At 37.1% G+C, this 15,636-nt stretch overlaps 1 protein-coding gene across 1 annotated transcript in view; it reads left to right on the plus strand.

Moving 5' to 3' along the window:
• Nucleotides 1-15,636, plus strand: part of GABRA4 (gamma-aminobutyric acid type A receptor subunit alpha4) — a 43,868-nt gene that overhangs the window by 2,871 nt on the left and 25,361 nt on the right. The window contains exons 3-8 of the mRNA XM_071743625.1: nt 6,814-6,881; nt 9,181-9,401; nt 9,504-9,586; nt 11,344-11,487; nt 12,884-13,036; nt 15,058-15,317. Of these exons, the coding sequence (XP_071599726.1) occupies nt 6,814-6,881; nt 9,181-9,401; nt 9,504-9,586; nt 11,344-11,487; nt 12,884-13,036; nt 15,058-15,317 (929 nt within the window). The remainder of the gene's footprint in view (nt 1-6,813; nt 6,882-9,180; nt 9,402-9,503; nt 9,587-11,343; nt 11,488-12,883; nt 13,037-15,057; nt 15,318-15,636) is intronic.

Here is a 15,636-nt window from a genome sequence, read left to right on the forward strand (position 1 = left end):
TTCTGAATTTTAATCGCATCTTCCAGAGTAACCACAAATAAAAATTCATGAAGATTTTTTTGCATGAAGAACAAAGTAGAAAATGTTAGATTCTGGATATTTCCTAAAACTAGATCCAAAGTCTCCATGCCATCACTAACGAGTACAATTTTTCATAGATATATAGAGAAAGTGAATGTGTCTGAGCATGCTTACAAATGTGGAAATGGTCTCTGGGAGTGTTTTAAACCTAAACAGAATATGTAGAAGCTTTTGTTGGTATATCTTATGCAGAAGCATGGCATATATTGAGGGTTGATAGAAAAATGAAGTTCTCTGTACCATCTGATTGACATTACAAACTCACTTTATTAAATGGATTTTAAAATCCTAAGAAGTTTCTGTTTCTTACTAAGCACTGTGAAGTTTGATAGCATAAGAAAACAAAACCAGAAGGGCTTAGGAGAAAGCTTAGTGGACCTTTAAAGTGGAGGTTCCCATTAAGTTTCGGAGAAGAGGCAATTGGGAGAAGCAAAGAGATTTCACCAAGAAATGTAGTGAAACAAAGCAGAATGGGCAGTTTTGTGTAGGTAAGAATAAAACCCCCAAGTGCTGTCAGGAACACTTAAAGTACATAAGAGTTTTTAATTTCAGCAGAGGGAAGATATTGAGGAACTAATGAATGAAGTAATAGTGTACAATGTTTGAAGGTAGTGTGATGGAAATGGAGTCAATTCCATTCCCTACACTGTATGCTCCATTTTATCATAGGCCTGGAATTCATAATGCAATTTTCAATGCATGTGGCTTTCCCAGCCAAAAACCATTCTGTAAGAACAGAGTGTTTACAGAAGCCCGTTGTAGTGTGATTAATTAAAAGTATTGCCTTTTGGAAGACTTCAAAAGTGGTACCACAATGTTATTTTGATTCAGCTTCAAAATTTTGAAGAAAAAGCATTTTTTAGTTAGACCCTGACACCAGCTTTCATCTGCTTTTAAAAATCTGCTGTAAGACACAAACTGCAGAAGGCTGCAAAAACTAGATTTTATCCGAAAATTCTCTTGTTACTTTTCTACTGGTGATTAGTTTCAACCTGATGGTAAAGGTCCAAATGACTTTTTGAAAACAGTGTTATTTGCTTGAAGTAAAAGGCCTGAGTTGTATTTACCATTTTAAACATTTGCATAGTTGCAGACTTTACCTGAGTGACTTCTCACCTAATTAAGGATGTGATTCAAACCCAGTATTGGATTATAACTTTAGAAAATGTAACAATGTTTGGGAAACTTTCCTGATAGGGTAGCTCAGCACACTTTGGAAAGTTAAGAAGGAATGGGGGAAGCTGGTGAGGACAGTATCACTGTGTGCTGCCATGTATCTGCTAATTTTAATTATCTTTCCTGTTAAGTGTCCCTTTTGGGGAACATTTCATCTCTAGTGTCTTACTTTTAATGGCCAATTTTATGGCCACACCAATGCAGGAAGGTGATGTGTGACTTGTCACTTGCCCAGGGCTCTTAGGTTGATTGTGAAACCCACTGGCCTGGACTCTGAACTGGAGGCTTGACAGTATTACCCACAGCCTGTTACTGGCCCGTTCTAGTGTGGTTGCCCATCAGTTGGTGAAAACTGGAGCCATCTCTCCTCTAGGGTTCTGTTATTTGTTTGTGGTAGAGTCTGGCATGAGCTGCAAGTCTCAGTCACCTGAGGAAGTGGTGATAGCTCTGTGGCTTTCTGTTCAGAAGTTACCACATACACTGGCTTATAGTTAGAAGGAACAGGACCGTGTTAATTAATTTTCCTTTTTCTTTCCATCCTCTTCATGTTTTTTCTCATAATCTTGTATCTGTAAAAGTGTAGCTGAGTACTTGCTGGAATTAAATATGTTGGTCATTGTCTCCTCTAAGAAGTGTTGGAGAGGGCTTCTCTGCCCTTTCTAGGCTGTATGGTGTTCAGCTAATGAACAGCATTTCTGGATAGTTTCATGTCCTGTCAATGCAGGAGGAATTACTTCAGTTACAAAATAAACACTGAATAAACTTGAAGAACAAAGACAATTTTCTCTTTTTAGAGAACGGAGAAATACTTACATCATTGTCTGCTCATATTAGGAACACACTTGTCTACGAAGTTCCATTGCTCAGCAAAATAGTTGTAGTAATTTACTTATTTATTTTTTAGTTTGCAAATGGACTTAAGTGAGCACTGTGAAGTGAAGCTGATCCTTTTTTTTCAGGCAGTTGTCCAGTCTTCCTCAGCTGGGGAGAATAGATGACTCAAAGGCTTAACAGGATATGGTGTTAGATACCTGTAGTTGACTGATTTGAATTTGGCCAAGGTTAGTAATGCTTGAAGTCACTGCCATCTGTCCCTTGTTCAGTGACCTGTATAAGATTAGTGATATTCTTAGTCCAGTACCTAGTAGACAGGTGTCCCCATCCTTAAAACTGGCACCAGTGTCAAGCTTGTTGGCTGTCTCAGCAGAGTTTATTTTGATGAACAGGCAAAGAAACAAGAGTAATCTCCTTGGTTTTGGAGGTGTGTTTTTCCATTTACAGGGATAGGACCTGCTGATGGATGAACAAACGTAGAGACAAAGGTTACTGTGTGCTGCTGCACTTGTGTTTGTCTTTTGGTAGATAATGTAGCCCACATGTTTAAGTTCCACATTCATTTTTTAATATTCTGGCTTCCTAATGAAAATATTACATACAGCAGGCATCCTCAGCTGTTCTTTCTGATAGAATGAAACAAGAGAACATGCTTCATAGTTGGATATTTTTTTCTTCCTTTTACTCACTTAAGAGATACCAGCCTTCTTCAGACAGCAAGAATTTGGAAAGAGAAAGCACCGAATCTTTCACATGTAGCTATATTTTTAAAAAAACACTTCTGTAGCAACTACTTTAGTTTTGGTTTGGTTTGGTTTGGGTTTTTTTGTTGTAGCTGTAGGAACCAATGTAATGTAATTTCATGTACTTTATGTATCCTGGGACTGATCTCATAATGACAGCAATAGCTGCACTTAGCATTTAAATTTTATGTTGAAACCTTTGTGCAGACTTGTTTGCTAATGTTCCTGATTGGCTGCGTGGCTCTTGATGGCAAATTTGCAATATACAGAAAGCCTCTGGAGGATTTGACTGTTTACATACAGTGGAGATCTCTGCAGTGACAGTTGCCTATGGAGACGCGGGGATAATGGAGCCCAAAGTCTTTCGCTCGGAGCTGTGCTGCAGTTCAATCCATATGTTGGCATAAAATGCATGGGAGAGCTGTCTTATGTTCCTCTTCGCAGGGTGAGGGTCTGGCATCGCTTCTTCAGCCCACGTGTAACATCTCTACCTAACACTGAACTATTCTGGCTTTTTGCAGGGGTTGCTTTTAATCCTGCCTGAGCTTCTGTATATTATCTTGCAAGCAGTGATTCAGACTGAACTGTTCCCACTGCAGTGTGTAGGACTCTCCCTCCTATTTCATTGACATAAAAATACACACCAGGATGTTATAAATAGTTCTTCAGCATTCCTGCAGATTTATGGTGGATAGATGCTTTCTGGATGTCCATTGATGGATAAGCCCAAATGGTCATATTTAAAGTTAATTGGCCTTCTTACAACTCGCTGTGTTTTATTGCCAGTAATAGAGTGTTAAGGATTTTAATAGGATCTTCTGCTCGCGCAGCCTGAGTTAAGTGGTGCAACATGTTCGTTTTGGAGGGCTGTTAAATCACCAGTAAAAGTAGGTTAGGTGACTACAGATCACCGCCTCGTTGACAGGAATTCCCATGATTAATAATAGTTTAAAAAAAAAGAAGCATGACTCACTATTTGTACCCCCACTATTGTTACCAACTGGAGCTGTGCTTCTAGAACAAGAAGAATAAGGGATAGGTTTTGGTGTCACCATAGATACTCCTGGCTTGGCAATAAGTACTGGGATATGCTAGAAAATATAAGGTTTGGCCTTAGCAGTTGTGAGCTGAGAACGTAGGTGGAAGACGTGGAGCATAAGAGGGCTGAAACTGGAGAGAAGGCATTAGGGAGATAATAGCCTCACCATCCTTTCCTGCTGTCTTCACTCCTACCAAACATTTTACTATTTTACCAAGGTTTTGGATGCAAAGCAAGGATGTGCATGCCAGTATTAGCTAGATAACTCTTATGATGCCTAAAATATTTCTAGATCCTCACTCATCTGCCATTTTCTGGTGGCCTTAAAACATTTGTTCTGTCATTGTATTGGGCAACCAGCCAAAAGTAAACTTTAATTTCAACCGTATTTTGTGGCTTCATCATTGTCTGAGAGTTCCTGCTTCCTTCTTTCTCCTGGGTCCTACTAATAAGTAGAGGTTTGAGAGCAGAATAGCAGTTAACTGAAGAGTGAACTCAAGCATAATTTTAATCTTGTGCTACGGGATTTCTAATAGTATTAAATCATAGGCTTGCTGATTTTGGATATTAGCTTCTTAGAGGTCTTACCTCTATTTCTTAGAAACTCCAAAAAGTAAACTTGCAGAAAAACTCTGAATGCTTACTACCCATGAAGCTGTAATCATTTAATAAAACAAAAGAAATCAATGCCTGAGAAGCAGCTCATGCCTGTGGGAAAAAATCTGTCCCTTTGCTTCATTTGAGATGTTTATAAAATTACAGTGTTCTGAGAGCTAAAGAAAAGAAAGTATCTCCAGATGAAAACAGTTCGATGTTTGGTTTGGTTTGGTTTAGTTTGGGAGGGGTCAATATTACCATATAATTTCTTAGAACTAACAAATAAAGCAGCTCCTGAAAGGGATTCAGAAACTGAGTACAATATTCAGTGTTCTCTTATTATCAACTAATAGAGACCGGTTCCTACAATTTCTTTTTAGAGCCATGTGGGACAATGACATTTTGATTTCATTAGAACTTTTGATTTCAGAAACATTTCAAGTTCAGGTGAAATAAATATTTATATATTTGAAACAAGTCTAGATAAATTAAAAGTCTTGTGATTATGGGAGGCCATCTAAAATAGGATATCTTCTATTTCTATGTGCAAGTATGATTGGGGTTTTCTCCTTATTTCTAAATGCTGCAGATGAATGTCTTTATTTCCAGTATCTTGACAGCTCTAGTGAGAGCTTTTCCAAACTCTTGGAGCTCTTCTGCTCTCCAGAAATAATTACATTCAGGAAATATCATTGAACTACAATGTCAGTAAAATGAGCAGTATAACCACTCATGGATTTCCCTGACTTAATGAACACTTTGTTATTTGTAGAAAAGAGAACAGCTTCTATCTGACATGTTTAGAGAGCAACCCATTGCAATACAAACAGCATGGTATGAAAGTTTGTTATCTGGAACTTTGGAGTATATTTTTAAAATTTCTTAAAGACAGACATGCCACAGTATCTCACTTTCCAGCTGAGCTATCAACTGTTGCAAGGTAAATTTTCTGTAGATTTTATCTTGAAAAAATATCCTCTGTGAAACTGCTAACTTCCAGCAAAGTTGTTTTTTGATATTTAGCTGAAAAATTCTTAGTTGTTCTTCTCTGTATAACTTGAAAACTGTGAAATAATTTTGCCTGGTTTTACTTTTAGTTCACTGTTTGACACTTGTTCTAGGTGCAAGAAGTATAGGTTCCATGTTTTCCAGTTGCTTATTCATTTATCTCCTTTTAACATTTGATTCAAAGTGGCATGTGTGATGAACAGTGACTTTAAATTTTTTTTCCAAGAGGAACATATTCGTATACTGCTAACAGTCTTCAGTCTTTTCTCATTTCCTTCTAGATTGCAAATACTATTAGAAAGCCTAAATTAACAGACTCAAGCCACTTACCCTCTTTAGAAATTTGAGTTGTGGGGATTTAAAAACTGGCTGGGTATTTGTAAGTCATACTTTTTTTTTTTTACAAACACATACTGTTTGAAATCAGTAGATTATTTATTCATTTTTTATTATGCAATGTGAGGTAATTATCTGAATTAAACCATTTACTCTTGCTTTGATCTCAGAATCATCATAATAATTGATACAGATTAGCAGGTTTTTAGCCTTTTTTTTTCCTTGCGAACAGAATCTAAATCCCAGTCAAAGGAGTTAGCGTCTGTGTTTTTTGCTTTAAGAGGAACTGTAAAATGTACTATCGAGTGAATGCCCATCTGAAATTTCAAGCCATTTTGTTCTGTATTTAAAAGAAACTGTATGTTAAAATGAATGTGCCTTCTCTGATGGTTTCTCTGCTGCACACAGCTCAGAGCACTGGTTTGGAGTAGCCTCACTAAAGCTTTCAAGACAGCTTTGTAGTAGCGTCTGGACCTCAGCTGAGACCCTCAAAAATCCTTAGATTTCCAATTTTTATTTTGATTTTTCAGCATTAAAGCACTGAAGTGCATCTCAGGGGTATGGATGCTATTCTTGATCCTGTAGTACTAAATTGGCCAGTGCTTGGCATGCTAATATCTGTAGTACAGTCATTACCAGTAGGGCTGAAAGTTAGTACTAAATGCCTTGGGGAGTATGAATTTCCTGAATGTAGTGCTTCTTGTTAATTAGCCTGGTGTTTTCAGCATGCCTTTAAATTTTTCGGCCTCTGTTTTTGTACCCATTTGAACAACATTGGTTTCCTGAATGGGCTTTGCATGGAAATGCTGTTTTTTTATTTATTTATGTGCTAAAGGTAACTGAACAGTGCGTGTTATTAGGGACTTATCTGAAATGACCTGTATTTGTTTTTGCTTGTCCACAGAACCCTCAAAGTGATAACTGTTCATGTGCCAGGATATGCAAACTGTTGAGCTTGCAAAATTCAAATTTTCTTGTCACTTCCTTTTCATACACTAGGTCCTGTTACTGAAGTCAAAACAGATATATATGTGACCAGTTTTGGACCTGTTTCTGATGTAGAAATGGTATGTATTTCTGGGATTAAAATGTCATTTACTGGTACTGGGAAGCCATTAACTGCAGTAAGGAGTGGATGCTTCATCTGTACTGTTCTGTCAATCATGCAAAGTAGATAAGATTAGTAACAGCTTAATTTACAGGTTATAATTAGATACATCAGGCCTGATTCTGGTCACACTTTAGCTTTTTTTTGACTGGATTAAGGAATTAACTTCATAGGATTTAAAACAGAGTATCATGGTGTAGAAGCAGAATCAGGTCTTGCAGGGAGCATCTAAGCCTGTCTGCTCAGGGCAAAATGTGTAATATCTTTGAAATTGCCTTTCTTTCTGAAACTTGTGTTATTCTCAGGTGAATAATAATGACATCGTTTCACAAATACTTGTTGACGTTTTCATTTCAGATGAATGCTCTTTGGTGATATTTGTGCCCCTTTTATAATCACTTTCAGCAAATGTTTGACTGATAAGAGTTTTCTTAAGTGTCTGCAGAAATTGAACATCAAAGTGACATGCATGAAATACTCAGAGAAGAGAAACCTTACATTTGCACGTACTGTTATTTGTGCCTGAATGGCATCTGCATTCATTTAAGGTCAAATCCTGCATAACTCTCAAACTTATATAGTCCAATGGAATACCCTTAAATTGTCCAGTAGTTTTTTTTAAATAAAATATCCAAGAAATCATATGGAAGTAAAACAGACGTATGTAGTGAAACCAAGGGAAAGGCAGTTCCAGGGCAGTAACTCTCCCCATACAGTGCTCTTGTGCACTTTGTGGTGCACCTGATTTGGTTCGATCACGTGGAAAGGTATGTGATTGCAAGATATTTTTTCAAGGGCTAGATGAATGATAGCAGTTTCATGTTGAAATCCATCTTACCCCCTTCAGTGGTTGTCACGTGCAGTGTGGTGCTACTCAGTGTGGCAAGGGGTATCCGAACCTGGCCCCAGAGAAATTTAGTAATGTCTCCCTAAAATCTAAAATGAGGGCTGGCTGGGATCTCAGATTTTCACTGAAGGATTTGCAGTGGTGCCACATGGGAAATTGTCATATTGGAGAAGACAGGAGTGACAACATGGGCTAAAGGTAGGTACGGACCTGGGAAAAGGAGAGTTTTCAGCAGATGTTTCCCTTCTTATCATTAGGGATTAGTTGGGAGGATGTTCAGGAATCACAGAATTGGTTAGAATTATTTTTTGTTAATGTATCCATTACTGAGTGACCCAGTGTAATCTGAATGTGGCTGCACTCACTCATAAAGTTCACTGAAACAGGGGAGTGTGGTATAGTCTCAGTACAGGGGATGTTCAGAATGTCTCTTTAGAGCTGGGTTACTTTGGTCCCCAGTGTAATGAAAAGGGTTTCTTTCAATCTTGTATTATAAAAATCTGTCATTAGAAGCTAATAATAAAAACTACCACTTACAAGCTATGACGTCAACAGCAAGAAATGGCACTAGAAAAGAGGCTTTTCATGTGAATAGATAAGGCCATACAGTTCAATGATAAAATTATGCAGAAGAGTTTGGAATAAAGTCAGATAACATTGTTTGGATTAACAACAAAATTGTAACTGTATGTTAGAAAGGACTCTTACCTTTTTCAGTACCTCATGATGCTTTTTTTGGTCAGGTGTTTTAGCTTTCCAAGGTGAGACATGCATTCCTTTGTCTATTCATTCATGATTTCTCATTATGTGCCTGTGTTTGCAGTTCTGAAGTTGTTGTTTGCATGTTTTCTTTGGAGTATCTGAATGGCTTTTCTGAGGAAGTTAATGGAATAGTTAAATGTCTGTGCAAGTCTATATATAATTTATTATCCACGTTTTTTTGGCATGGCAAAGGAAATATTTCCATTTCCTCAGTTAAAAACTTACTTTCCATGAGTTGAAATTAAATTTTCTTTTCTTACTTTGAAGTGGAAGTAATTGTTTGCCCTGATATTTTTAATTTAGCCAGCGGCAGAAAATCCGTGTATATTTTGTCTTTAAAAATCTGTTGACACTTATTGTAAGAGATAATTTTATTTCCACTTATATGCTTGAATACAAACTCAATTGCCTGTTTCCTGCAAGCTAATTGGATTAATTATTCCTTAACGATTAAACATGTGTAGCAATTTATTGATATGAATAATGTGGGAAATCAAACTACTAAGAAGTACACAGCACACTTTTAATTGGTGGAAATATGTTTGTAGCATTTCTTTACTACTGATTTCTTTCTTTCTGAGTATTTCTTTCTTTACAGGAAACACTCATGCAAGTGTGATCTTTGGGTTTTTTTTGCAATTTAATACAGGAATACACAATGGATGTCTTCTTCCGGCAGACATGGGTAGACAAAAGATTAAAGTATGATGGCCCTATTGAAATTTTAAGACTGAACAACTTGATGGTTTCAAAGGTGTGGACTCCTGACACTTTCTTCAGGAATGGGAAAAAGTCTGTTGCACATAATATGACAGCCCCAAATAAACTCTTTAGAATAATGAGAAATGGCACCATCTTGTACACAATGAGGTATCTAGCATGTTTGTTCAGCTTCATAAAATTACTGTATGCAAAAGTTATACTGCCTAGACAAAATGGCAACCAGAGACTATTTAATTTGTTCCATTATAGGCTTACAATAAGTGCAGAGTGCCCCATGAGATTAGTGGATTTTCCCATGGATGGTCATGCTTGTCCTCTCAAATTTGGGAGTTGTAAGTTGCAATTATGAAATTTCTTGTCACTACAGAATTTAAATAGTAGAAGTAGATTTTGAGCAATTACTAAACTTTCTGCATACTAGGCTTGATATGCAATCCTTACGCAGACAAAACTCCTGTTAAGTTCCTTGAGAATTTTATTTAGGGCCCCAAAAATTAAACTCAGGCAGAGAACTGAAAATCAGGCAGTGATTCAGCCATTATGTTAAGCCTCACTATTCTGGCTCCACAGTTGCTTGAAATACATAGTTTTGTTTTGTTCTTAGGAACTGGGTACTCAGTGATGTGAGAGATTCTCTGGAGAAGACAAAGAGGGTGGGATCCATCTCAGCTTACATCAGCCAGGTGAAAGGTACTTAGGGAAGCAGGTTACTTGGCTTTCTGTACAGTTCGTGGAGGCATGTTGACATCCGAAGAGAAATGTCCAGATATTTGATCTCTAGTTGTATTTGGATATTTCCTGATCTATAATGGGAGTTTACAGGGCAAGCTGAGGCTAGGTAAATAATTTTTAGGTTGGTGAGAAGAATCGTAATGTAGGTGACTCACCTGTTTTACTTTGAAGTCATACATAGCTTTTAGAATAATCTCTAAACTTTGACTAGAAGGGATGTTTTGGGACATACTGCGTAGCAACCAAGTGAGGTAGCTCTGATTCCTTGAATTGAATCCACATCAGAGACCTCTGGGACAGCTTGGGGTTGGTTAAGTGCACTCTGTTAATGGCTTTGTCACTCTTCCGAGCCTCCTTGGCCACTGACTCCAGAGCTTTACACACCTGTGTAAAGTGTGGTCATTACTCTGCTTGCCTTGCTCTGATATTAGAAATGTCTGGAAGCTCCTCATAGCCTTTCCTTAGCATAAATTTAGCTTACAGCTGGGTAGTCAACCAAAAGGGGGATATTAAAGACACTGCTCTGATAAGGTTTTTCGTTCCTCTCGCCGAGAGCCTGGAGACGATGCTGCCAGAATTGGTTTTGGTATTGGCTGTGTGATAGGGGAGCTCCAATAGTGGGGACATCTCCACAAGCATATCTCTGCAGGCACAATCACCAACCAGCAGAAATTGCATTTGACACTAATCTGATATTTTCCTCGGTGAAATTTGAAATAAGACGTAGCCATTTCACATGCAAGACTGATTTAATTTACTTTTAACAGGAGTTTGGGCTGTGTAGGGATTGAATGCTAGTCCTAAGTTATGTCTTTTCTATTAACTGTAAAATGTTTTTTTGGGCATGATTATTTTTTGGCTATTGTGAATTTTTTACTGACCTCTAGTTTCTGGCAAATATTTTAAACACAAGTTTAAAATATACTTTTTAGTATTATTTATGTCTTAGTGTAATAATTCTTTTCTGTAAAAAATGTGCACCCACCCTCCAAAATGTATATTCCTGATACGTGTTTTTTTTATGTATTAGTGCAGTCTAATGATAAAATTTTAGATAGAAATTTCTAAAATAATTTAAAGAAACTTTACAAGCCCAATAAGAGCTGATGCAGAAAGAACTTGTGTTCAGACTTCACAATCAAATGTGAAGTGAATTTGTGTGTGACCTTTGACAGATGACATTAGCTGCTATTTATTGTCCTGCAAGGGCAGATTTTGAGGTAACTTAACATGAAGGATATCTTCTAAAGTTGTTAGTGTGAGAGTCTTGCCATTTGATTTTGATAGGTTTTAACTAGGCTCTTTGTAAGGTGTGAGAAGAAGTTTCCTATTTATGCAAATTGATGCTGTGTTGTAGATGCTTATCCAAAGAGTGAAATGATTTATACCTGGACAAAAGGACCTGAGAAATCAGTGGAAGTTCCTGAGGAGTCTTCCAGTTTAGTTCAGTATGACCTGCTTGGGCATACGGTGTCCACTGAAACCATAAAATCTATTACAGGTAGGAATCTCATCAGTAAAAATCAACCTGAGTTAAAGCTAACCCTGTAACATGGCCTGGACTTTTTTTCTTTCCTTCCTGTCAGGTATTCTTCTGAATGTCATAAGGTGTATATTCAGGGCTGAGAGCACAAATCTGAATTAGGTTTCTGTCCTTCAGATTTACATTTGCAGATTCATTACAGTAGATTGTGACCGTCTTTCAGCAAGCCAGAATGAGATCATTACTCTGTGGGACAAAATGAGCATTTAATCACTGCTTAAAATGCAGTTTGAAGAGTCAAGAGGATGCCTGGGTGAGGAAGTAATTTCTCAGCACTGTATCCACATTATGTGCAAAAGACTTCCTTTGTTTGGCCATGCAAACAGCTTAGGATAGAAGTACAGCATATAAAATGGGTTATTAAAGCCATAAAAACCCTCTAGTCAGATAAGGAGAGGCACAAATGCATTAGTCACAATAGATACTTCTGCTGATTTGTGCTGTAAGAAATAAGGCAAATGGCAACTATAGGCATCCGAAATGAGTGAAGTATCACTGATGAGCAGTGTGGTGATAAACAAGCATATTCCTAAAATATTTTTAAAATGTGGAATAATTTTCTACGCATCAGCAAATTTGGGTGTTGCGAGATGGTCCAAATGAAACAGATAAAGTAAACATATTTGATGTATTGCTCTGTGAATATTTTTTCTCAAAGATAAAACAGAATTTTGCAGTATACTAGAAATCTACTTCTCAACATATTGATTATTATGAGTTAACAGCAGAATTTCCTTATAGCCCCCAAATGCTCATTCTGTAGGGCTCTAGTTAGACAGTCTATTCAGTTTATTTAAAAACTGCAAATTTGTTTAATATGAATTATAATATTAGAGATTAAATTAGAGTATTTTAAATTCTTGTCAGTGTTTCATTATCACAGAAGTGCTGATGTATAAATAGTAAGCTGATATGCTTCCATGTAATTTAATGTGCATCGTTGTTATTGTTCTATTTGGCAGGTAGGTACCACAATATTCTGGATATTATGGTAGGTAAATAGCTTTTGTCTTTAGAGTCTTTTCTTCAACAGATGCCAGGAGAATTTTTAAAATCATGCTTATGCTGTAAAAGGTGATCCAATAGTAGCTGTACATTTATAGTATTTATAGTATTTTTCATAGCATCTTCTGAATGGCACTGTCAGGATCTCCTACCAGAATTTTTTGTTTAAATCTTTGTTTCATTCTTGTCTCTAAGAAACATACTCTTCTGTATATGTTAAGTGGTATGAATATCGCAATCTTAAACCCCCCCAGTTGGTAGTCTGAAACAGTTATTTTTGCAACACAATTTTATGCACATTCAGAAAACTTGTGAGGGTTTTTTTGTTTTTCTGGTTTTTTTTTTTCAGGTGAATATATTGTTATGACAGTTTACTTCCACCTCAGACGGAAAATGGGTTATTTTATGATTCAGACCTATATCCCATGCATTATGACCGTGATCCTCTCTCAAGTTTCGTTTTGGATAAATAAGGAGTCGGTTCCAGCGAGAACTGTGTTTGGTAATTATTTCTTTTTTTACTTTTTCTCATAGGTCCTCTTTTAATGAGTGTCATGAAAAAGACCTCTTTAGTGCATGAGGTATACTGACTCTGTGCTAGTGCAGAAACAAGGGGATGATGTAAAGTCAGAGGAATTTTTTGCTATCAGTGTATGAAGAATATGTTATGTGAATTCTTGCAATCTGAAGAGAGACCTGTAATTTTTAACCAGAAGGGTGATACAGTTGCCTGTGGCACAGTGTTGTACATTTGTGGGTATTCTATCTACTTGAGGGAGCAAGTTGGGAAGATCTGGCCTTGAGTCAAGTCCTTAGCCTACATTCAAGGCTGCCTTTGCTGTGATGTTTCATAAAGGTACTTTAAAACTGAAAGGAAAAGGTAGAATCTGTATTCACAGACAAAATGCGATAGCTAAAAATATCTGAAGATTTTTTTCTACAGTTATATACATTTCTCATCAGAAGCTTGCAAGTACTTAGTGCTGGGTAATTACAGTTCATGTGTATACATAATATTTTTTTACCTATAATCCCCTACCCTGTAAATCACTCTGACACATATCCAAGGGCAGTTGCCGTGGCAGCTGTGAGTCTCAGAGAAGAATGATAAAAGATTATGACAATGAACTGTAATACTGTCACAGCCTTCGTTCTCCTCCTTTTTACTGAGGGAATAGTTGGTCATTTAAGTCACTTTTTCCTATTCTTACATCTATTAAACAAATATCTTTAAAAGGGCAATTTAGAAAACTGTTTGTTTGAAGTGGAGAGAGGTACAATCAGGAAGAATAGGACTAAGCAGGGGTGGGTCTCTACCAGGAAAAAAAAAACTTTCCATAATTTTTTTTTCTCAGACTTACACATTTTCAGTGGTGTGTTTTTTCAACACCTTCCCACTTAAGATTTGTGAGCTTGCATATGTGTTTTAAGCTGCTGAGTTTGCTCTGAGATACACTTTGTGCTTTCATGAGCTGCTGTTAGTCTTTTTTCTTTAAAAAGAAATGTTTGCATTGTGTCCCCTCCTCTGTATGGCAGTGTCTCAGTGAAGCATTTTCATATCACATTGTCCTGTTGAGAGAGCACCATTTATGGAACAAGGGATGTGAGGATCCTGTTGGAAAACATGCTTTTACTTATCTTGAATTCTTCTCAATGTATGCATTCCATCTTGAATTAAAATGGGTGCTGGGTTATATTCGTAAGAGTAAAGACATCTCCATTTTTAGGAAGACTTCCTTGAGGTTATCATGATAGGACTTAAGCAGTGCTCACTATATCCTCAGTATTTTGCATTTGCATGATATAGGATATTTTGGATGAAAAACCCCAGGCCTAGGTTTTATTCAGCATGTATTTTTATTTGAAGTATTACCAAGTGATCATAACTTGAGCTCAGTGTTAATGCTTGTACACTATAATTAAAAAGTTGTTCTTTCAGAAGAAGAAATTCATTTGTTGACAAGTAGCAGAAGGTTTACAAGATAAGGTGTTGATTTGCTAATTAACAGAGTTGTTAACATAATATTCTAGTTTTCCTTAGCACCAAAATAATTTGCTGTGACTCAATGGCACCTGGATTACAAGTGGGATCAGAGGAACAGATGCAGAGTAATAGTTGGCATTCTGAACTCATTACAGGAAAAAAATGTTTTTGTTGGTGTCTGAGGGGTGCTCGCCCATTTAACAAATTATGTTGAAATGTTTAAAAAATAACTGGTAAGAAATTCTGTTGAATTGGACATGAAAAAAGTATGAAATGACAGCTTCCATGTTTTCTTCATGTGAACTGTAGTTGATCTGCTGAAGTCATGGCTTCCCACACCTCCTTTAAAACTGGTTAACTGGTTTGTGGTCATAGCTGCTCATAGATACATGATGGTTGCCATGACTTAAATCTATTGTGCTATGCATAAGCAGTAGAAAGTCTCCTTTGTGATTTAAAATTCTTAATTTAATCCCGCCTGGCTATTCTCATTCTGATTTTCTTGAACTCAGCAGTGTTTCTGCTTTGTTTCTTTGAAGGAATAACCACAGTGCTGACAATGACTACACTGAGCATCAGTGCGAGACATTCACTGCCAAAAGTATCCTATGCTACTGCCATGGACTGGTTCATAGCAGTCTGCTTTGCCTTTGTGTTCTCTGCTCTCATTGAGTTCGCTGCTGTCAACTATTTTACTAATATACAAATGGAAAAAGCCAAAAGGAAGACAGTAAAATCCCTCCTTGAATTTCCAGTTGCTCCAGTACAAAGAGAAAGAAGTACAGAAGAGGCAGTCACGGTACGTTTTCAGCTTAAACAAATACTTTCCACCTTTCTGGTAGTGTTTCTCAGTAAAAGCAGCCCTCTAACTTGCTCCCAGGTTCCCCTGAGCTAATGATGCAGTGTAACTCAGCATAATGGAAGACTAATGTCACACCATCCATATTCAGTGATAAAATCCTGTAAAATATTTCTCTCTTGCATTACTGGGTTAACTCAGGGGACAGGAGGAGATGGTGTCTCTTTATACCTGCAATCTTTTCTACATTTATCTGCATTTTGGTGAAGGTTGGTTAGGATGGGTATCTTTAGGAAACGATCCCTCTGCCAATTAATTG

The sequence above is a fragment of the Heliangelus exortis genome, chromosome 4, assembly GCF_036169615.1.
Source record: "Heliangelus exortis chromosome 4, bHelExo1.hap1, whole genome shotgun sequence".
NCBI classification, from domain to species: Eukaryota; Metazoa; Chordata; class Aves; order Apodiformes; family Trochilidae; genus Heliangelus; species Heliangelus exortis.